The 24,912-nt window shown below is 45.8% G+C and overlaps 1 protein-coding gene across 1 annotated transcript in view; it reads left to right on the forward strand.

Annotated features, from left to right (window-relative positions):
* The window catches only part of LOC149436248 (uncharacterized), a 285,326-nt gene that overhangs the window by 86,133 nt on the left and 174,281 nt on the right, over positions 1 to 24,912 (forward strand). The window contains 1 exon segment of the mRNA XM_089661820.1: positions 5,524 to 5,553. Within this exon segment, the coding sequence (XP_089517946.1) occupies positions 5,524 to 5,553 (30 nt within the window).

Genomic DNA, 24,912 nt, shown 5'->3' on the forward strand with positions numbered 1-24,912 from the left:
TCTGATACCACCTCTTAAATATGACACTTCATTGTCAAAATAGAGCAGCTTTTCTCAACCTTTTCGACACAAAAGAACCCTTGAAATAATTTTCCGGTCTCAGGGAACCCCTGCAAAAAAAACGACCGTATCTACAACTCATGGTACGTTAGTACGATGGTAAGTGGGAAGCATGCTTCATACTCTTGTGGCCATGGGGAAGAATCCCTCACCCCTTCATTGCAGATCGCTAAAATGGTCAATGGTTTCAGTGGGAACTTACCTGAGAGGCAAAAATTACTCATTGCTCCATAAACCCCTAGCAACATCTTGAGGAATCCTAGGGCTCCATGGAACTCTGGTTGAGAAACCCTGAAATAGAAGATTACGAAGGTAGTGAATAAAAGACTATATCAAAAGACAGGAAGTCCAGCTTAAGCCTTGAAGATGAGGAGCCAGGTCCAGATGTGTCAACTGGGCACCAAATGTAAGCCCATGGAGGTCTGAATCCAGGGACATTGCCATGGACTTGGGTACCTGTCTCGAGCACATTGTATTGCAGTGCCTTAAAGGTAACTCCAGGTATAGATTTTATCACATGGCTACACCGATCTAACTTGGATCAATGTAAGTATGCATATTCCATACCTGTGGGATCCCTCCGGGTCCCATGCCAGCTGTCCTGCAGCATAGTAGGAGGTTGCCCCCTTGGGACAGGCACCATTCACAGAACACTTTGCATTTTTCTTGATGAATGAAAGGTGTCCTCGAATTGGACGAGTTGGGAATCATGACATCTTTGGTCATGTCAATTCAGAGAGAGCCTTCATTGAGAATAAAAGCAAGGGGCGGTCAAGTGGACACACCCGTGTGGTCACTATGCAGCAGGGCAACTGCTTGGCACAGGACCTCAAAGATAGGACCAATTTACTGTAGTAGCGTTGACTACTACATTGATGACCAGCTATCACAGCGATCCCACAAGTATGAAATATGCATATTTACATCGGTCCAAGCTAGATCAATGTAAGCGGACTGGTGAATCTGTGATGAAATTCGACCTTATATTCGGTAATTCTGTACTCCTCCCCCCCCCCCCCAAAAAAAAAAAGTCCTGTAAGCAGTTTGTAAGCAGCATATGGTCCAGAACCCATCCACCGCAGAGTCTAATGGACGTTGACCCAAGCAGGAGATGAAAGCTGCATTTTAGCATTCATCTTACAAGAATGCATGTTTACTTGTACGTGTAAAAATTCATGATGAAAAATGCACTCTACTAACAAAATGTTAAAGTGTTACTAAGCCCACAACAGTAAAATCAGTCTGTAGATGCAGTAAAGCGTGCTTGTTATACTCACTGTGGGACCTAAGGGGTTATTCCTCTGTATTGTGTAAAAAAGGCTTTTTGATCCTGTCTTCTCTGATCCTCCCCTTCTTCTACTGTCCCCAGTCTATCTGCTGATAGAACAGAGCCTTGGGGGCAAACTGCACATGCTCAGTTTGGTGTGTATTGCTAGAGTTCTTTTTTTTTTTGCTTGGGAGAGTGCATGTGATCAGCACAGGGCCAATTAGCGCTGTCCAGACAGAGGGTCAGGGGTTATGCAGCCTCATAGGGCAATCGGGGAGAATAAAAACTCCTCCTACAAACTTTAACCTGTACTCACCCGGACACTGCTAGAAATCACAAGACTGCTGTATACTGTTGATGAGAAAAGGTATTTAGCAGTTTATATTTACCACAATAATTGCATTTCCATGTTCTGTACATTGTGAGAGTCTAGATTTTGTGAATGCAGGTCCTGGGTTTAGTAACACTTTAGCATCACTTGACTTTTTCTTTCAGAAATAGTATACTTGCCTGTTTCTCTAAACTGTTGAAGTGCTACAGGCTCCATCAGACTCTTTAGCATTCGACACTTCTGGCAATGTCTGATATGTGTCCTCACCCACTCTCTGGTTCCTTCTGTTAGGTCACTTCAGTAATGTGGGGTTCAGCCTCACCATGTAGAAGAGCACTGTGCATGGCAAGTCTTTACAGCTTCTATCTTTTGCCAAAGGCTTGAAAAGCACCCTTGTTCCCCATATTGAAGGATGGTCCTCCATTATGGGGACCAAGGGTGCTTTTCAAGCCTTCGGCAAAAGATAGAAGCTGTAAAGACTTGCCGTGCACACTGCTCTGTCCTCCAATATGGGGACTAAGGATGCTTTTCAAGCCTTCAGCAAAAGATAGAAGCTGTAGAGACTTTCCGTGCACACTGCTCTGTCCTCCAATATGGGAAACAAGGGTGTTTTACAGCTTCTATCATTTGCCGAAGGCTTGAAAAGCACCCTTGTTCCCCATAATGAAGGATGGTCCTCCATTATGGGGACCAAGGGTGCTTTTCAAGCCTTCGGCAAAAGATAGGAGCTGTAGATACTTTCTGTGCATACTGCTCTGTCCTCCAATATGGGGACCAAGGGTGCTTTTCAAGCCTTTGGCAAAAGATAGAAGCTGTAAAGACTTGCCCTGCACACTGCTCTGTCTTCCAATATGGAGACCAAGGATGCTTTTCAAGCCTTCGGCAAAAGATAGAAGCTGTAGAGACTTTCCGTGCACACTGCTCTGTCCTCCAATATGGGAAACAAGGGTGCTTTACAGCTTCTATCATTTGCCGAAGGCTTGAAAAGCACCCTTGTTCCCCATAATGAAGGATGGTCCTCCATTATGGGGACCAAGGGTGCTTTTCAAGCCTTCGGCAAAAGATAGAAGCTGTAAATATTGCCGTGCACACTGCTCTGTCCTCCAATATGGGGACTAAGGATGCTTTTCAAGCCTTCAGCAAAAGATAGAAGCTGTAGAGACTTTCCGTGCACACTGCTCTGTCTTCCAATATGGAGACCAATATGGAGACCAAGGATGCTTTTCAAGCCTTCAGCAAAAGATAGAAGCTGTAGAGACTTTCCGTGCACACTGCTCTGTCCTCCAATATGGGAAACAAGGGTGCATTTCAAGCCTTTGGCAAAAGATATAGAAGCTGTAAAGACTTGCCATGCACTTCTCTGTCCTCCAATATGGGCACCAAGGGTGCTTTTCAAGCCTTTGACAAAAAACAGAAGCTGTAAAGACTTTCCGTATACACTGATCTGTCCTCCACTATGGGGACCAAGGGTGCTTTTCAAGCCTTCGGAAAAAGATAGAAGCTGTAAAGACTTTCCGTGCACACTGCTCTTCTGCAAGGTGAGGCCCATATATGTGAAGCCTTATAAAAGTGTGATGGTGGAATATAAGTGATAAGACCATAAAAGGGTTATTGGAGAGAGAGAAAACATTTAGATATCAATCTAGTAATAGTTACAGGTAGGGTTCCCCTGGCCAGGTTTGTGCCCCCCATGCCCCAATTGAATTAGGTAATGCACAGGGGTTTATAGCTGTCCTGTATCATGGGGTTAAAGCTCAACAGGGCAAAAAGTATGATGGCAAAAGTCACACCAAGGGCTTCCCGAAAAATGTTCTCTGTTCCTTTGCCGTGACTCCTGAGTCTGACAATGAAGTCATTGGTGTTGGTAGAATGGTGACCCTTGTCCTACACTCTGTTTTTTATGACCGGCTGCTGCTGCTCTCACCTCAAGCTGGAAGACCGGTTGTGTATGAGCCCATTATAGTTGCTGACATCATATGCTTGGGGTCACATTCCTGGTCCAGGAAACCTTTGTTGCTATTAATAGATTTGACCTCTCCTTTTTCTTTTTTTTTTTTTTTCTCATTATCCTTTGGCTTGCTCACACTTGTTTTCTTATCTCTTGATTTTTCACCATACCACTATGGAGGCCTACATGGCCTTCAGCTTGTAGAAGAGCAGTGTGCACAGCAAGCCTTTACAAAGCTTTCATCCAGCTTTTGTTGAATGCATATATTTTTTGTTTTATGTATGTGGGTGCAATTATCACACTTTAGTTAAAGGTGGACTATGGTTTTAAAGGTGAGATCCTGCATGAGCATAATTTTTGATAAGATGGTGCCTCCCCCATTTTCAACAAAAATGTCCCAAAATGTTTAAAATGAGTCAAATAGAGCTGAGATTTCAGAACATTTACTTGTGATGTCCTCAGCAGTCTTACAAATTGTTATCTTTGGCCACAGAGAAGAGGCACCCTACTCCTCTTGGACATTGGGCATGCCTCACAGTATTACACGTACTATTAATTCATAGGACTGTGATCATGGGGACTGTTGTGTGACCAAGACTCTATGATGGCAGACCAGCTGATATGTGGGCAGTGGCATACTTGTACTTTGCTGGTCAGCAGCATGATGGTTTACCACAGGGCTTGATGGGTATCGAAAGACCAAGACCTGCAGAAGAATCTACCTACTCCATGCAGTGCTGACGTGATGTCAGTGAGGAGGGTGCTTCTCGCTGACATCACATCAACACTGCATGGAGTTGCTGGATCGTTCTGTGAATCTCCTTCCCTGATGTTATGTTTACACTGTATCATATCAGTGCTACGTAGAATAGGTGGATCCTTCTGTGGATCTCCTTCCCTGACATCACGTGAACACTGCATAGAGTAGGGGGATCCTTCTGTGAATCTCCTTTGCTGATGTCATCAAGTCATCCCTGAATAGAGTAGGTGGATCCTTCTGTGAATCTCCTTCCCTGACATCATCTCATGGCCACTGCCTAAAGTAGGTGGATCCTTCTTTGAATCTCCTTCCCTGACATCTTCTGATGACTACTGCCTAGAGTAGGTGGATCCTTCTTTGAATCTCCTTCCCTGACATCTGATGACCACTGCCTAGAGTAGGTGGATCCTTCTTTGAATCTCCTTCCCTGACATCTGATGACTACTGCCTAGAGTAGGTGGATCCTTCATTGAATCTCCTTCCCTTACATCTGATGACTACTGCCTAGAGTAGGTGGATCCTTCTTTGAATCTCCTTCCCTGACATCTGATGACCACTGCCTAGAGTAGGTGGATCCTTCTTTGAATCTCCTTCCCTGACATCTGATGACCACTGCCTAGAGTAGGTGGATCCTTCAGTGAATTTCCTTCACTGACATCACATGAACACTGCATAGAGTAGATGGATCCTTCTGTGGATCTCCTTTGCTGATGTCATCACATCATCCCTGCATAGAGTAGGTGGATCCTTCTGTGAATCTCCTTCCCTAACATCATCTCATGACCACTGCCTAGAGTAGGTGGATCCTTCTTTGAATCTCCTTCCTTGACAACATCACACGAACACTGCATAGAATAGGTGGATCCTTCTGTGGATCCCCTCGCTGACATCATCATGTCAATACTAGACAGAATAAGTGGATCCTTCTGTGGATCCCCTCACTGACATCATCATGTCAATGCTACATGGAGTAGATGAATCCTTCTGCGGACCCTCCTTGGTCACTCTCCACCCATCAAGATGTGTCCTTCAAGTCTGGTCCTATAAGCGCCTCTAGCACATTTCATTTCGGATGTTCAGTCAAGCCTGCTGTACGTTTGTTTGCACAATGTATTACTATGTGATTTACTTATATGTGTTTTATTATTTTTTTGCAGTTAAAAAAGCCAAGCTTCAAGGTCCCCCAGGTAAGAGATTTTTTTTTACTATGTACTTTTAATTTTTTTTTTTTCCAGTTTTGGTATTTTATCTTTTCCCTCTTCACAAAAACTATTTTTCTGCAAAATACAGTATGTAAAACCAAAACATTTTTTTTTTTGTTTTCATTTTCGATCAGTAAAGAATGGTTAAATCTGAGCTCCGTCCTTCAGTCCAGTCTTGTCCAGTTGTAAAGGGTCCTCTCCTGTACTGAAATGACTTACTCTTTCACAGTGTGCATTAGAAACTGCATCTTCTAGTGAGTAGAGCCCGCCTCCTTTCCTGATTGGAGGACATCTAGGATCATCTAGCTCTTTCCTCCCCAGCCTGCCCCTTTCTTTCATGGGTATCACTTCTTGCCATTTACGGAGGCTCAGCATCACACGTGGGAAATTCTTAAGGCAGTCTGCATGGAAATGCAACCCTCCTAGCCTTGGCTACTTCTTCAGGCTGACACCCACCCATCAAGGGATATTTGCATGAGTCCTCCCAAAAGGCAGCCCATTGCTTGTATTTGGGCCAGTTACAGATTTTTCCTTCTTCTCTGGTGAAAAGGTTGTCTGCAAGACAGGAAGTGAAGCATCGTCTCTTTAACCCCTTCACACCGGCGCCTCCCAGCCCTTTAAGGGTTTCAGAAGCTGTGAGGCGGGGTTTAGAGTCATGTGACATGCCGTCATGGCGGTCACATGATCGGGAAAGGTCCCGATCGAAAGAGGAGATCAGGACCTTTCTGTGAGTACCAGACGTGTGCTGGGAAGCGTGTAGGGCGCGTGCTCTCAGCACATATGTTCTTTTTTAATAGAACGCAAATGTGCGGCCGCTCGACGTCTAGACCCAAACGCCGGAAGGCCGCACATTTGCGTTCGGCCGGCGTGAAGAGGTTAAGGGCTCATGTACACTGCAACTCCTAAATGGACGTTCAGGAGCTGTTGAGTCTTTTTTTCAGCAGCCCCTGAACCCTCCCTAATGTTCTCCTATGTGTCCATGTACACCTCGTCCTTTACAGGCAGTTGAGTTTACATTCGTTTTTTTTTTAACTCCACAAACTTGTGTTCAGGAGTAGAATTTACCGGCATTTCAAACGCTTGTAAACGCGGTTAACCACGTTTATAAGCGTTTGTGTTTAGAAGCGTTTTTAACTGTTCCATATCCAGATGCTGTCCGGAACCTTTTTTCATCATCAGAAATGCATGCAAAGCGTTCTCCATGTATTCCAATAGACCCGGTACACCAGCGCAGTCAGTTCCAGGTTTGGCGTGAAGGAAACAATGGTAGAACGCGCCGCATTATGCTCATGGGATCAATAGTGACTACAACCAGAAAAGACAGGTCATCTCAACACATACTGCTCTCTCTGCTTCTACTCTCTCTATTCCTCTCAAAATGTCTGATCTAGTTAATTAATTACTGTTTTTCAGTGCATTCTGGGCATTTGGGAAGGTCTCCTGAAGTTATCTTTTAAAAATGCGTATAAACGTGCATAAGCGCCGTATGCAAACGCGGCTAAACTGATGTTTTTTAACCTACGTTTTCCAGCAGTCAGTTTCCATCGTTCAGAAGAGTTTTCCAAACGCCCCGTGTACATGAGCCCTTAGCCTTCATGCACACTGGACGTTTTTACAGCGGCTGTTTTTGGCGTTTGACTTTTGTTTTCTACAGCCCATAAACTCCCCAGCATGTTCTCCTATGTGTCCATACACATACAGGCTGTAAACAATGTTTTTTGGCTGGGAAAAAAACCCCCACTATTGGGTTTCTAGAGGAGTTTTTTCAGCTGTAAAAACACTTTAATGCGGTAAAACGCAAACCAGCGTTTTTGGACTTTTTTTGACCCAAAAAAATTACTTTTTTTGGGTCAAAAAAATGCTAGCAAAAGCGGAAAAATGTGGGAAAAAACTCTAAGAAAACCTGAAAAACTCACGTTTTTAATGTGACTTTACACATCTAACGTTACCAGCGTTCTCAAAATGTCCCGTGTTCATGAGGACTTAAGGAGTCCCAGGTAGCAATAAAAACTTTTGAAACGTTGAGTTCTTTTCCTTCTCTACTGTATCAATACTAGAAAAAAAGATTTGATTGGGCGTACACTTTAACCACTTCCCTCCGGCCCATGTACACAAATGGCCGGACGGTAGCAATGCAGGAGCGGGTTGCCATTCATAAACGGCGCCCGCATTTTCAGCCTTAGTGCGCTCCCTGGGAGTGCGCGGCACCGCGATCCGGAACACCGATTGCTGTATTGGACCTCTGTGTGAGGTCCCGATCATGTGATCACTGATTGGCCAATCAGTGATCACATGAATAGTAGTAAGCAAGATGTCACTTCCTGACATCATTGCTTACTACATGTGAAATCTGTGAATGATCAAAGAGATCACATGGTACAGGGCTATTCACAACAGCCTTGTACCATGTGACAAGCTGTGACCAATCACAGCTCACACAGTATTTCTCAATGGCTGCAGGAATGCAGCCAGAGAGGAGAAATTGTTTTTACACCCATAAACGCTGTAAAAGCAATCAGTGTAAAAAAGAAAAAAAAAAATCTTCATCACCCCCTACAAGGGTGACAGTATGTTATAAAAACAAAACCATAAATAATATAAAAAAATAAAATACAAATGTAAAGAAATGTTTTTGAAAAATTATAATTTTTGGTTGTAAACTAATTTGAGTTTTTTTTTTTTTTCTTACTAAAAATATAATATATTTTGGCCAAGATTTATGAAGAAAGATTATTTATTTGCAAAATTTTATAAGAAAACACTTTTAAAAAAACTTTTTGGACTTTTTCATACAGCAAAAAAATAAAAATCCCAGTGGTGAATAAATACCACCAAAATAAAGTTTTATATGTCTCAAAAATATGCAAAAAAATTTCATATGGGTACAGTGTTGCATAACCGCGCAATTGTCATTCAAAGTGTGATAGCGCTGACAGCTGAAAATTGGCCTGGACAGGAAGGGGGTGACAGTGTCCGGACAGGAAGGGGGTGACAGTGTCCGGACAGGAAGGGGGGGAAAGTGTCCGGACTGGAAGGGGGGGAAAGTGTCCGGACTGGAAGGGGGGGGAAGTGTCCGGACTGCAAGGGGGTGCCAGTGCCCGGACTGCAAGGGGGTGCCAGTGCCCGGACTGCAAGGGGGTGCCAGTGCCCGGACTGCAAGGGGGTGCCAGTGCCCGGACTGCAAGGGGGTGCCAGTGCCCGGACTGCAAGGGGGTGCCAGTGCCCGGGGTGGAAGGGGGGGAAAGTGTCCAGACTGGAAGGGGGGAGACAGTGTCCGGGGTGGAAGGGGGTAAAAGTGTCCAGACTGGAAGGGGGGAGACAGTGTCCGGGTTGGAAGGGGGGAGACAGAGTCCGGACCGGAAGGGGGGGGGGAGCGTCCGGACCGGAAGGGGGGGGGGGGAGCGCCCGGACCGGAAGGGGGGGAAAGCGTCCGGACCTGAAGGGGGGGAAAGCGTCCGGACCGGAAGGGGGGGAAGGCGTCCGGACCGGAAGGGGGGGAAAGGCGTCCGGACCGGAAGGGGGGGAAAGCGTCCGGACCGGAAGGGGGGGAAAGCGTCCGGACCGGAAGGGGGGGAAAGCGTCCGGACCGGAAGGGGGGGAAAGCGTCCGGACCGGAAGGGGGTGAAAGCGTCCGGACCGGAAGGGGGGGAAAGCGTCCGGACCGGAAGGGGGTGAAAGCGTCCGGACCGGAAGGGGGGGAAAGCGTCCGGACCGGAAGGGGGTGAAAGCGTCCGGACCGGAAGGGGGGGAAAGCGTCCGGACCGGAAGGGGGGGAAAGCGTCCGGACCGGAAGGGGGTGAAAGCGTCCGGACCGGAAGGGGGGGAAAGCGTCCGGACCGGAAGGGGGGGAAAGCGTCCGGACCGGAAGGGGGGGAAAGCGTCCGGACCGGAAGGGGGGGAAAGCGTCCGGACCGGAAGGGGGGGAAAGCGTCCGGACCGGAAGGGGGGGAAAGCGCCCGGACCGGAAGGGGGTGACAGCGCCCGGACCGGAAGGGGGTGACAGCGCCCGGACCGGAAGGGGGTGACAGTGCCCGGGGTGGAAGGAGGTAACAGTGTCCGGACATGAAGTGGTGAATATTGTAGTTCTTCTCATGTCCTTTATTGTATGGATGAAGGTAGGTGCGGCATTATTCGTGGTTTCCTCTGACATTCGGTCTCGGGGTTCTTGTATGATCAGGATGCTTGATGAAAATTCTTTACCAGAGTTCCTCAACGAAGCGGAGATGATTTTAATCAGAGAGCTAAAGAGCGGATCAGGACAGATTATCGTGTGACCCTATCGGAACGGGTCGTATCGGAGGGGATGGCTGGTGCGCCTTTGTTTTAAATAGAACGGAAAAGGATTTAGAGAGTGTGGTGTGCAGTTAGTCGTATGGAGACTGCTGGGCCGGGGAGACAGTACTGGGTTCTCTGAAGGTCCATTAAAGTGTTACTAAACCCACAACAGTACAATCAGTCTGTAGATGCAGTAAAGCGTGCTGGTTATACTCACTGTGGGACCTAAGGGGTTAATCTTACACATTGTGTAAATGGGCGTTTTGATCCTGTCGCCTTTAATCCTCCTTTTACTGTCCCCAATTCATCTGCTGATAGAACAGAGCCTTGGGAGCAAGCTGTACATGCTCAGTTTGGTGTGTATTGCTGGAGAGGGTGCTTTTTGATCAGCACAAGGCCAATCAGCACTGTTCAGAGTGTCAGGGGTTATTCAGCCTCATAGGACTATCAGGGGAGAATGAAAACTCCTCCTCCTACAAGCTTTAACCAGTGCTCGGCTAGACACTGATAGAAGTCACAAGATTGCTCTAACTGCTCATGAGAAAAGGTATTTAGCAGTTTATATTTACTAAAATAATTGCATTTCCATGTTCTGTGTACTGTGGGAGACCAGATATAGTGAATGCAGGGTCCGGGGAAAAGCGGATATAGTGAATGCGGGGTCCGGGGAGAGCAGATATAGTAAATGCAGGGTCCGGGGAGAGCAGATATAGTGAATGCGGGGTCTGGGGAGAGCGGATATAGTGAATGCGGGGTCCGGGGAGAGGGGATATAGTGAATGCGGGGTCCGGGGAGAGCGGATATAGGGAATGCGGGGTCCGGGGAGAGCGGATATAGTGAATGCGTGGTCCGGGGAGAGCGGATATAGTGAATGCGGGGTCCGGGGAGAGCGGATATAGTGAATGCGGGGTCCGGGGAGAGCGGATATAGTGAATGCGGGGTCCGGGGAGAGCGGATATAGTGAATGCGGGGTCCGGGGAGAGCGGATATAGTGAATGCGGGGTCCGGGGAGAGCGGATATAGTGAATGCGGGGTCCGGGGAGAGCGGATATAGGGAATGCGGGGTCCGGGGAGAGCGGATATAGGGAATGCGGGGTCCGGGGAGAGCGGATATAGGGAATGCGGGGTCCGGGGAGAGCGGATATAGGGAATGCGGGGTCCGGGGAGAGCGGATATAGGGAATGCGGGGTCCGGGGAGAGCGGATATAGTGAATGCAGGTTCCTGGGTTTAGTAACACATTAAGGTTTTGTACTCTGCCATGCACTATAGCCCACGGTCCCATTTACCTGTAGTGACTGGAGGTCATTGATGACCAGACTGGATTGGCAGTCAGTGTTTAATAACTTCTTCAATCTCTCTGCTCAACTGTAGATTCAATGTATAAAAAGATATTTACATATATCAAAAAGAGAACACATATAACGCCTTCCCTTTTTCCCTTTTCCCAGTCAACATGCAAAAAAAAAATTTTCAATAAAGTAATTTTTTTTACTGGAAATGCCTATTTTGAGACCCAATAATGTCATCACTGGGTCTGTCTGATGGTATTTTATGGTAGTTTGGAGAGGGAGGGTCCCAAAGGCTTCTATACACATAATACCCTGGAACAGATCTTCTTTTATGAAAGTTCTAAAAAAGAACAAATCCCCCATGCCCCCCACCCCTTTAGACATGCATGCTCCTCCCTGGTGTGTGCTACCAACTTTAGCTGTGCAATCTGCTGATCAGTTGCTTGAGCATGCAAGTCTAGAATATTATTTACCAGGATGGGTGGTAAGGGTCAATCTTCCAATGGGGACGCTAGTCTATGAAGCAAATCCCTTCAGGTTGGAAAGATATCCTCTTACTTCCTGTTAAGTCTTCAGTACATGAAAGTGAGGGAAATCTCCCTAATGAGACGCAGATGCCACAGAACACTGACTGAGACGCAGATGCCACAGAACACTGACTGAAAGAGACGCAGATGCCACAAAACACTGATTGAAAGAAATGCAGATGCCACAAAACACTGACTGAATGAGACGCAGATGCCACAAAACACTGACTGAATGAGACACAGATGCCACAGAACACTGACTGAGACACAGATGCCACAGAACACTGACTGAGACACAGATGCCACAGAACACTGACTGAAAGAGACGCAGATGCCACAGAACACTGACTGAAAGAGACGCAGATGCCACAAAACACTGATTGAAAGAAATGCAGATGCCACAAAACACTGACTGAATGAGACACAGATGCCACAAAACACTGAATGAGACACAGATGCCACAAAACACTGAATGAGACACAGATGCCACAAAACACTGACTGAATGAGACGCGGATGCCACAAAACACTGATTGGCTTGGCTCTTTCCAAAATTTTATAAAGTTTTAAGCGTTAGATGTACAAAACTGTGCAAAAGTTCAGGCAGATGTGAAGAAATGCTGTAAAATAAGAATGCTTAAAAAAAATACATTATGATTGATTATTTTATCAATTTACAAATTGCAAAGTGAGTGAACAGAAAAGTCAGTCGAATCCATATTTGGAGTGAATACCCTTTGGCTTCATACCAGAATCACTTCTTACACGTTCACACTTTGTACACTTGTACAAAGTCAGGGATTTTGTAGGATTACAGTCAGATATGTGATTAACCGATTTTGCCAAGCAGGTGCTAATGATCATCAATTTAATATGGAGGTGGAAACAGTCATAAACTGAAACAGAAACAGCTGTGTAAGGCTCAAAACTGGGTGAGGAACAGCCAAACTCTGCTGCAAAGGTGAGGTTGTGGAAGACCGTTTCATGTCACAGGTCATACACCATGGCAAGACTGAGCACAGCAACAAGACACAAGGTAGTTGTGCTGCATCAGCAAGGTCTCAGCAAGATTTCAAAGCATGGGATGGGGTTTCAAGATGTGCTGTTCAAGTTCTTTTGAAGAAGCGCAATGAAACTTGGCATTGCTCAGGATCGTAGACGCAGTTGTCAGTCAAGGAAACTTAATGCAGCAAATGAAAGACACATCATGCTTTTTTCCCTCCACGTTGTTAGATGTCCAGCAGTGCCATCAGCACGGAACTGGTGGAAACCAGTAGGACCCAGGTACACTCCTCTACTGTCTGGAGAAATGTGGCCAGAAGTGGTCTTCATGGGAGAATTACATCCAGAAAGCCACACCTCCAACATGGAAACAAGGCTAAGCGACTCAACTATGGAGAAAAACTTAGGAACTGGGGTGCAGACAAATAGCAGTAGGTGCTCTTGACCAATGAGTCAAAATATGAAATATTTGGCTGTAGCAGACGGTAGTTTGTTGGCGGTACAATAATGAGTGTCTTCAGGCAACATTAAGCATGGTGGAGGGTCCCTTGCAAATTTGGGGCTCCATTTCTGCAAATGGAGTTGAAGATTTGGTCAGGATCAGTGGTGTCCTCAATGCTGAGGAATACAGGTAGATACTTATCCATCATGCCAAACCATCAGGGAGGTGTGCGATTGGCCCCAAATGTATTCTGCAGCAGGACAACAACCCCAAACGTACAACCAATGTCATTAAGAACCATCTTGGGTGTAAAGAAGAACAAGGAGTCCTGGAAGTGATGGTTTGGCCCCCACAGAGCCCTGATCTCACCATCATGGAGTCTGTCTGAGTTTACATGAAGAGACACAAGGATTTGAAGCAGCCGACATCCACAGAAGATCTGGGGTTAGTTCTCCAAGATGTTTTGAACAACCTACCTACCGAGTTCCTTCAAGATCTGTGTGCAAGTGTAGCTATAGGGAGGCCAAGGTTGGTCACAACAAATATTGATTTGGATTTCTCTTCTGTTCATTTTCTTTCCATTTTGTTAATTGATATACTATTAACACTTCTATTTCTGAAAGCATTCTTTATTTACAGCATTTTTTCATTCCTGCCTAAAACTTTTGCTCAGTAGTGTACTTTAATAAGAGGGTTTGTGCTGACCCAGATGGGAGGAGTCTGATGAATCCAGGTTGGAGCTGCTTCTAGGATCGGAGTGCTTAAGTACTAAAACTTTAATTAAACATGATTGGTCCCTGATGATAAGTACACCGCCATCAAAAGTGACAGTTCTGACACATCAAGAATCTTGGGATATGGAGTTATGTTTTTTTTTAATTGCCAATTATGTTAGTTAGCCGTTCATGAGTCAGATTATACGTACTCAGAATATTAAAGTAATTCCATCTGGCATGGCCAGGACACACGCTCTCTCTCCCCGAAATGTGACCAGCGGTGGCATCGCTATGGGGGTGCGGGGGGTGCAGACCACACCCGTGTAACAGCTGCCAGAGGGGTAACACCATCCTGAGGGCAGCGACGGGCCGCAGGGCCTTTTTTCCTGCTGGAAAGTAGCAGATCAAAGTTCAGCCACTTCCAGTGCTAGCCCTATGTCTTCCTCAGGCTCTCATTGGCTGCTGTCACTTCTAAATGCAGAAGCCTGGCCTCTGCACTTAGAAGTGACAGTGCAACTCTGGGTGGTGCAGCTGCACTGGATCCTCCCCTTCTGGGTGCAGCTGAGCTGTTGTGATGTCAGGGTAGCTGGGTGCCCGGTGTTGCAGGCAGCCATCTATCCAGGCCTGTTGCCGGGCTGCCCGCTGCGATTGCCGGCACCCACAACATCTTCCCTGCGACCATTCCTATCCAGACAGATCCCATGACATCACTGGATGCTGGTGCAGGGAAGGCATCCAACCAGGCGTTGCCTAATGCATGTAATTGCCGGCACCTGACCCACAACATCTTCCCTGCATGGCCACGGACATCCTATCAAGATCCTGGTTCCAACAACCCATTCAGGTCAGTTCCAGTGCCCTCCAGATCTCCCTAACCCCCCATCTCTCTCAACCCCCCCCCCATCTCTCTCAACCCCCCCCCATCTCTCTCAACCCCCCCCATCTCTCTCAACCCCCCCCTATCTCTTTAAAGCCCCATCTTTCTCATTCCCCCCCCATTTCTCTCATCCCCCCATTTCTCTCATCCCCCCATTTCTCTCACCCCCCCCCATTTCTCTCTCATCCCCCCCTCACTTCCCTATTTCTTTCACCCCTCTCTCACCCCTCACCTCTCTCTCACCCCTCACCTCTCTCTCACCCCTCACCTCTCTCTCACCCCTCACCTCTCTCTCACCCCTCACCTCTCTCTCACCCCTCACCTCTCTCTCACCCCTCACCTCTCATCTCACCCCTCACCTCTCACCCCACCCCTCACCTCACACCCCCCCCCCTCTCTCTCAATCCCCCTCACCCCCCCTCTCTCAATTCCTCTTACCCCCCCTTCTTTCTCTCACTCCTCTCTCTCCCCACCCTCTCTCTTGCTCTCTTCTATTGGATAGGACTTACATGGGTCAGCCTTTGCTCCCCGTATGCATCAGTGAGCCTTGACCACCCATGACCCTGTCACTGGTTCTCCAGTTTTCCTTCCTTGGACCACTTTTAGTTGGTTCTGACCACTGCAGACCGGGAACATCCCACAAGAGCTGCAGTTTTGGGCTTGCTCTGACCCAGTCATCCAGCCATTACAATTTGGCTCTTGTCAAGTCCTTCAAATTCTTACACTTGTCCATTTTTTCTGCATGTTCACTTGCTGCCTAATATATCCCACCCACTTTCAGGTGTCATTGTAAGGGGATAATCCATGTTATTTTAGGTGGTCAGGCCCTTTACCAAGCAGCACTCTTTCTTCTGTAAGGCTAAAGTCAGGTTGCAGGCATGGCGGCTCCTCTGTCCTAGATAGTGAAATGTCAGAACAGTCGGCGGTCCTTCAATGAAAGAGAGATGAGGATTCATACACGCCACGCTCTCCAAATTTGTGTTCATACAATAATCCACCGCCGTGTTCCAGACACTTCCATCGTCAGGTTTAACCCTTTCCTTCATTGTAAATGCAGCGGAGCCGAGTTGTATCCCCAGCAGACAAATCCTCCCCGGCACATCGGAAAGAGATACAAAAAGACAATGGAAGCCATTAAAAGTATTTTCCTAGTTGCAGACGGATTCTTTTGTAGCACAAAATCGCTTCTTTGTAAAGGTTGTACAGAGATGCAAGTCATTAGGCGGGAGCGGCTTTGCACGGTTTTATTCCTTTCAGAACTCTTTTAGAATATGGATAATCGGATTTACATTCAAAACATTAAAGTGAAACTAAACTTTAGTTAAGAAAAAAAAATGTACTGTATGTAGTTTTAAGTTTGTATTCCTAACTCAGGAAAAGTCTCTTCTATTGGCTCCTCCAAATCTCCAAATTCATTTTTTTTTTCTGCTGTTCTCTGACTTCCTGTTAGAGGGTGGCTACGTTCGTTCTCCATGGTCTTGCTGTGTGTAGGAACATAGCCATCTTCTCTTGCTCACTCCTGAGATTGGTTATGAGGGCTAGGGGCTATGGGGGTTGGAGGCTAGGGCTATGAGGGCTAGGGGCTATGGGGGTTGGAGGCTAGGGGCTATGAGGGCTAGGGGCTATGGGGGTTGGAGGCTAGGTGCTATGAGGGCTAGGGGCTATGGGGGTTGGAGGCTAGGGGCTATGAGGGCTAGGGGCTATGGGGGTTGGAGGCTAGGGGCTATGGGGGTTGGAGGCTATGGGGGTTGGAGACTAGGGGCTATGAGGGCTAGGGGCTATGGGGGTTGGAGGCTAGGGGCTATGAGGGCTAGGGGCTCTGGGGGTTGGAGGCTAGGGGCTAGGGGCTCTGGGGGTTGGAGGCTAGGGGCTATGAGGGCTAGGGGCTATGGGGGTTGGAGGCTAGGGGCTATGAGGGCTATGGGGGTTGGAGGCTAGGGGCTATGAGGGCTAGGGGCTATGGGGGTTGGAGGCTAGGGGCTATGTAGTATGCATAGAGCAGAGCACAGGATCATAACTAATGTGCACTGCTAGTTCAAACAGAAGAAACAATTTCATGAAAATCGATTATTTGGCCGTTAAGTAGTGGAAGTGTATGGGCTATTTTTGGGGAGAAAGGATATCTTTGGTGTCACTTTAAACATGATAAAATTTGGGAACTGGTTTATGGTTCTGTAATAGTACAAACGTTATGCATTTTGCAAGCAAAGGTGCTTATGTTTTATAAATGCAAATGAAAAAATAACAAAAAGAGGGCGCACCGGCTTAGTGCATTATCATTTAAAAATATTTATTGAGAGAAAAAGGTAAGTATCATACTCACAATGGACATATAAAACACAGGCATATCACAATGAACAAGATGTTCAATCCAAATAGCATACGAGGGAACCCTGGTTGACCAACTTTGCTGACACGTTTCGAGGACTCAGCCTCTTCCTCAGAGCCCTCAGGGCCGGTCTGTTGAGGGAAGCAAGCAGTGCATTTTCCAGAACCTTCACATTGTTTCTGCTGAGTCCATTCCCAGCGCAGGAGAAAAGTGTTTGCTTATGTTTTATAAACTGGTTCCCAGTCTGGTGATTGGAAAGGTGTTTCCCGCAAGCTTGGGTGATGTGAAATGGAAGTTGTAAGCGCACAATGCACTCAACGTTCTCTTAGAACCCAACTTCAGGCTACCTCTTCCTGTGGCCCCTTTTTTTCATGATGCATTGGGTCTTCTTTCTCCCGGTGGCCCTGAGTGATGTTAACACCTCTTTCTGACTCCTCATAGTATGGGTGCAGGTCACTGTGCCCTGGGGGTGGAGCCGTGACACCCCACACTCACTCGTTGCATAGAACTTGTTCACACCAGGTCCATTGATTTGCATTGATTAATACTAGCTCAACACAAGGACACATACATTTTTCTCTATGCATCCTGTACACATATAGCTATATAGTTAGTCTGGCTGAAAAAAGACCAAAGTCCATCTAGTTCAACCATTAAAAAAAAAAAAGTTATAATCCTACACCCACAGTTGATCCAGAGGAAGGCAAATAAAAACCCAGCAAAGCACGATCCAATTTGCTCCTGCTGGGAAAACAATTCCTTCCTGATCCCCCGAGAGGCAATCGGATATTCCCTGGATCAACTTTCCCTATAAATGTTATATCCAGTTATATTCTGTGTATCCAAGAAAGAATCCAGGACTTTCCTACAGCAATCCACTGAGCTGGCCACAACCAACTCTTCAGGGTGCCCTCCTTTAGCACTGACCGGTCAGAGCTGTCCTTCGTCATTCTGCCTTTTGCTGCCGTATACTTCTAGCCTGCCAGGTTCCTGTTGCTCCTCTCCAGCCATTGTGTGACCACTTAAGATGTAACTCTTGCGCATGTCCTCTTATGTCGTGGAGGTCTACAGGAGGACCCAATGATAGCTGTGGGGGGCACGGGAGATTCACTCACTCCTGCAAGTGTTGGTTTCCCAGCTGACTTTGGGGGACAGTATCTTGGGGCAATGGAGCAGCATTCAGTGCCGTAAAGGAGAGAAGTATTTACATTTATTTACATGAATTTGATGGTGGCTATAACTGAAGTAGAACTATGGCTTCCTATAAAAAAAAAAGTGTTGCAGCACTTGCATTTGTGCCTACAGTTGACCCTTAGACCTCCTGCAGTGCCTCATGAATACCTCTTAATGCTGGCAGTGAAGTCCACCTCATGCAGTTTGCTGTGATGGGGTGACTGCACTGCTCCTGAATTCTGAGTAGCATTGTCACCCTCATGTAGACTGCACCTTGCTGTGCTGCAGCAGGAAGAGAAGATTTCGAAGTGGCCATCACCTTTACCTGTCAGTTGTGTAGCACTTGTAGCTTGTCAATCGGCACCTGACCACACCTAGTCCTGCCCACTGCTTTCTGCATGGGCACAGCTATCCACTGTGAGTGTAATGGAACCGGACCCCGACTGCGCTTGGGTACTTCCGTTCGGACTCCTGCTTCCCTGTCCGAACACCGACCACAGACCCCCCTGCTGACCATACAAGACTAGACAATACCAGACTTGAAGTAAACCAGAGTAGACTACTTTATTTTAACACAGATACAAGATATATGCATTCAAGGAAACAACCCCCCTCCCTGCATAATGACACAGGGAGGGGCAATCTACATTTAGTAACCAGAGATACACCATCAGACAATCCCACCAGGAGGGTTGCTGGAGACACCCCCCCACCAAGCCAATACACATAAACACATACATTCCATAATAGTTTTCTCCCAAACTAAACTATAGAACAATGGGATGCAACCACATGGCATTAAACAATCCACGACCCCCCACCCCAATATTAGGACAGATCACCCTGTACCCCTAACAGGCACAGGGTGACTTACACATAATAGGAATATGGGGAGCTGAGACAGGGGTTTCCCCACCTCTCCAAAGTGAGCTGGGTTCCATGGGCTCTCCACCCAAAGTGACTCCCGTCACAGTGAGCTGCAGTGTCAGGGAGGGAAAGCATGTGAGACACAAATGAAGGAGGATTTGGTTCACTTGGGAAGTTTTTTTTTTTTCCCTTGTCCATCATATTTGGGACCTGTCTGGACTGTCCTAGATATGCTTTCACTGAGATTTATAGAGCTACTAGCAAGTCTTTAAGAAGCCTGGAGTTGAGAATGAAAACTATTGCAGGGCTCTGTTAATTGATGTTATGAACACATAATCTTTGGCAGGTGCCATGATGGAAGCCATCAGACTTTGGACCTCCAATCTGCAGAACTCACATATGAAGTGTAAGACTTGGTGTGAGCATTGTTAAAATAAGGGGACCAGATATAAATCTTTTATAAGTTAGACTGTACAGTTATAATTGGGCAGAATAACTAGGTTACTGCATAGGCCCAACCATGACTGGTACTCCTTAAGGTCCAATTTGTCAGACTGCAGATCTGGTACTAGTGGACCCTAAGGGGTTAACAAGGATGATGCCTGGCCTGGATTTCGGGAACTCAGAGATGGCTCAGCTGTCCTGATGATAGATAAATCCCTTCTTGTTTAATAACTAATGAGCGAAGGACAGGAGAAAGCCGTATCACAGATTATTACTACAAACCCAGCGGCAGCAGAACGGACTGATGGCTATCATACTTAATAAAAGAAGACAGAAGGTTCTCTGGGAGATGCGTGTAATCGGACTGGACACCGGTCACCAGATAGCTACATAGTGAGCCCGTCGTATCAGTTCCTGGGGAAAAGTTTTTATTAAACTCTTTTCATGAGAAATTACTGATGGCCAGAGCAAGATTTGCTGCAATCTGTCGTCATATTATAAAGAGAAAAATTTCCTACATCCAGTCTAAAACATAAAAATCATTGTGTTTGAGTACAGCTAGTATATGTATCCTTCATCTGTCTTTATATAATCTTGCTGCAGTAGTTGAATAATAAATCAGACTGAAAATGGGAAAGGCCGGTTGTTGTGTTGGGCAGTCAGAGCATTGTTGCATTAAACTTTCCTTCCTCAACCTTTATACCCCAGAAGAACCCTTGATATAATTTGTCATGTCTTAGGAAACACTACTAAAATTAAATAAATGGGGTCAGAGGGGAGAGGGTCCTTCACTTTGGTGGTCAGTGGGAAGAATGCATCCTATATTGGTGGTCATTATAGAAGATTCACCTTACATTGGTGGTCATTAAAGAAGATTCACCTTGCATTGGTGATCATTTGGAAGAATGGTCCTTACAATGGTGACCAGTGGGAAGAATGCCCCTTAAATTGGTGGTCAGTGGGTAGGATGACCCTTTGATTGGTGGTCAGTACGAAGAATGCACCTTAAATTGGTGGTCAGTGGGTAGGATGACCTTTACAATGGTGGTCAGTGGGAAGAATGGCCCTTAAATTGGTGGGCAGTGGGTAGGATGACCCATACATTGGTGGTTAGTGGGAAGAATGCCCCTTAAATTGGTGGCCAGTGGGTAGGATGACCTTTACATTGGTGGTCAGTGGGTAGGATGACCTTTTACATTGGTGGTCAGTGGGAAGAATGTCCCTTAAATTGGTGGTCAGTGGGTAGGATGACCCTTACATTGGTGGTCAGTGGGAAGAATGCTCGTTATGTTGGTGGTTAGTATGAAAAATGTTTTCCTTTCAGTGGTGATCAGAATGCCACCCTTACAGACAGCTAAACCATTCAATTCACTGGTGTCATGCAGCTGGCTTTCCGTTGGGTCTGAACTGTGGAGGCATCATCAGATGGGAGGTCAATCAGCCACACCTCAGGAAACCCCTAGCAACTTTTGGAGGAACCTTGCTGAGAATGGCTGCATGTTACAGTACTATCAGTCCAACACTGTGAACGTGATACCAGCAAGGGATGACCTCATTTTGTGCCTCTGCCCCTTCATTTTCCAGGCCTACAGTAAGCTGACAACTCTGTATTCTCTAACTGTAAAAGAGAAAGTGGCGTCACACCTCTTATGATGTTGTGTGGCAGGGGTACTCCATATGGTTGACCATCCATATTACTGAGACAGGTGTTTCCAGTGAAGGGTACTACAGCAAACAGACATTTTAGCCAATTGTGCACAGCCAACCTTGGTAACAGGTTTTGTGAAGGCTCTTATCTGTTCCAGCATGACTGTGTCCCTCTGTACAAAGCCAGCTCCATAAACACATGGCTTGACCAGTTTGGTGTGGAGGAACTTGAGTGGCCTGATTTCAACCCTACTAGAACACCTTTGGGTTGAATTGGAGCACTGAGTGCAAGCCAGGTCTTCTTATCCAACATCAGAACCTCACAAATGTTCCTCTGGTTGAATGGGCACAAATTCCCAAAGACACCCTCCAAAATCTTCTGGAGAGCCTTCCCAGAGGAGTTTATTATATTGTGGCTCAGGTTTGTTTTGACCCAAAGAGTTGTCAGTAGAAAAAGTAATATTGGTGTTAGGCTAAGACTGTTGGGGGCTGTAGCATGCTCGGGGATCGTAGATTGTATGATAAGAGAACGTAATTTTTTAAAATTTCCCATGCTTTACATTTTTTAAATATCCTAATAAGTGATAATGTCTCTTGGTATCCCGGTCAATATTACCTGTATATAGAGTCTGTATGCTTTGTATGGTGTCCCCCTCTAGTCACAACCCTTTAGCAATCCCTAGGTAGCAGCTGTGAAAACTCCAAGTGCAAATCTGACTTGTTAGGGTTGTAGTTCCAAACCATAAATAGACTACCCCAGGTTAACATCTAAGCGTTTTCTGCAGCGGTTTACATAAACGCACTACAGTCCATTCTCCTGGTGGGAAGATGCACTCCCTCTGTCATGGTGACTATTGTCCTCAGGACAGCAAGTGATAGGAAATCCAAAAATATTAGGTGTCACAAGAACAGGAGAAGGGACATCTTGCTCTAGCGACATCTAAGCCCAGGTTCACACCTAAGCGTTTTCCAGAAACACACTACAGTCCATTCTCCTACTGGGGAGATGCACTCCCTCCGTCATGGTGACTATTGTCTTCAGGACAGCAAGTGATAGGAAATCCCAAACTTTTAGGTGTCACAAGAACAGGAGGAGAAGGGATATCTTGTTCTGGTGACATTTAACCCCAGGTTCACATCTAAGCGTTTTCCGCAGCGTCTTGCAGAAACGCACTACAGTCCATTTAACATGATTTCATATGGGACACGGTCGCATCTCTGCGCTTTTTAACTCAGTGGGTTTTTTTTTTGGAAAGGGTCAGAAACTTTTTTGAACGCAAAAAGTTGCGTTTTTGGTTCCATAGACCTCAATGTCGCATGTTGTGCATTTTTGCCGTGTTTTTGATGCTTTTTTAAATCTGCCCAGCATTTTTTAAAATTTCCCATACTTTACATTTTTTAAATATCCTAATAAGTGATCATTTCTCTTGGTATCCCGGTCAATATTACCTGTGTATAGAGTCTATATGCTTTGTATGGTGTCTCCCTCTAGTCACAACCCTCTAGCAATCCCTAGGTAGCAGCTGTGAAAACTCCAAGTGCAAATCTGACTTGTTAGGGTTGCAGTTCAAACCAAACCCTAAATGGAGTACCCCAGGTTCACATCTAAGCGTTTTCCGCAGCGTTTTGCAGAAATGCACTACAGTCTATTCTCCTGGTGGGGAGATGCACTCCCTCTGCCATGGTGACCATTGTCCTCAGGACAGCAAGTGATGGAAAATCCAAAAATTTTAGGTGTCACAAGAACAGGAGAAGGGAAATCTTGTACTAGTGACATCTAACCCCACGTTCACACCTAAGCGTTTAACGCAGAATTTTGCAGAAACGCACTACAGTCCATTTAACATGATTTCCTATGGGACACGGTCGCATCTCTGCGTTTTTCACCCGGTGCGTTTTTTTGCAAGGGTCAGGGACTTTTTTGAACGCAAAAAGTTGCGCTTTTGGTTCTATAGACTTCAGTGGAAGCGCATGTCGTGAGTTTTTGCCGTGTTTTTGATAAGTTTTGTGTTTTTTAAATCTGCCTAGCAACAAGAAAAAAATAAACACATCAAAATGCATGTGCAAAAACGCAAAATGCAATGCTGAAACGGATCAGACGCAAACTGCATAGGTGTGAACCTAGTCGTATACTGTTTGGTTTGTGCATTGTGTATGAAACCATCACCGTGTTTTTTTCCCCCATTCATTTTTGCAGCTCATATTTGTTATTATTGTTATACAGGATTTATGGCGCCAACAGTTTGCTCAGCGCTTTACAATATAAGGGAGACAATACAGCAACAATACAGTTCAATACAAGAGGGATAGGAGGGCCCTGATCCTTGGACCTATATTTTAAATCACTTGGGCCTTCCTCGCTCTAAATCCTTAAAGGGTAACTCCACTTTTGTGGGAGGAAACTGCAAATAAAAAAAAAAAACAGTATAGTGTTTACAATTGCGACTCAAGTCACATTTGTAATTGAATGCTATTAAAAATTACATTTCCTTTTCAATCTGCAGCGCTGTCATTTTCTGTACAGATGGTATACAGAACGCCCCCTGAAAATGTCAGTTCCTCCTTGTGTGAATGCCTCACTGATTTTCCCAGAAGTCTGCACTAAGATACAAGTCAGATTTTCGGCATCCCCTGCAACAAAAATGTTGTTTTTGGTGAGATTCTCCCTATAGAAAAATCACATCTAAAGGGATGCAGACCCTGCCACGTTCTTCATTAGAGCCCTGGGGGTGCAGCAGCTGATTGATAATTGTGAAACCACTCCCATACAGATTCACTCTGCACACGGACACAGAGAAACAAACATTTCTTCAGAATAACAAAAGGTAGAAATCTGCAACGTTTGAAATCCCTGCAATGTACAGAGATCACCCAGAGGGGATGTTTTGTTTTTTTTTTTTTTTTTTTTTTTTGCACCTAAAGTGGAGTTATTCTTTAAGTCCCAGAGCGTTTTTTAGTTTTGGGGGTCGCTAATTTCCACAATTTCTTGGTTCTGCATTTTATTAAGTGTTCTCGCATGGGGACCACTTCCTGTTATCTCACATATACATTCTTATTATTAGAGCCAAATTTACCCCCCTAACTCCTCCCACAGTTTTTACACTACATAGACAGTAATGTACCGAAACGTGCGGATTGTTCCCGATTGGTGCGCTATTACTTTGTGGAACGTTTCGCCGAATGGTTCAGGAAATATCGACATTTTTGTGGTGAAATTGGTCCCATAGGAATGAATGGTGGAATGTTCAAAACTACAGTCAGGTCCATAAATATTGGGACATCGACACAATTCTAACACTTTTGGCTCTATACACCACCACAATGGATTTGAAATGAAACGAACAAGATGTGCTTTAACTGCAGACTGTCAGCTTTAATTTGAGGGTATTTACATCCAAATCAGGTGAACGGTGTAGGAATTACAACAGTTTGCATATGTGCCTCCCACTTGGTAAGGGACCAAAAGTAATGGGACAATTGGCTTCTCAGCTGTTCTATGGCCAGGTGTATGTTATTCCCTCATTATCCCAATTACAATGAGCAGATAAAAGGTCCAGAGTTCATTTCAAGTGTGCTATATGCATTTGGAATCTGTTGCTGTCAACTCTCAAGATGAGATCCAAAGAGCTGTCACTATCAGTGAAGCAAGCCATCATTAGGCTGAAAAAACAAAACAAACCCATCAGAGAGATAGCAAAAACATTAGGTGTGGCCAAAACAACTGTTTGGAACATTCCTAAAAAGAAGGAACGCCCC

The sequence above is a fragment of the Staurois parvus genome, unplaced genomic scaffold (assembly GCF_062004578.1).
Source record: "Staurois parvus isolate SC_StPar_1 unplaced genomic scaffold, SC_StPar_1.0 ptg001394l, whole genome shotgun sequence".
NCBI classification, from domain to species: domain Eukaryota; kingdom Metazoa; phylum Chordata; class Amphibia; order Anura; family Ranidae; genus Staurois; species Staurois parvus.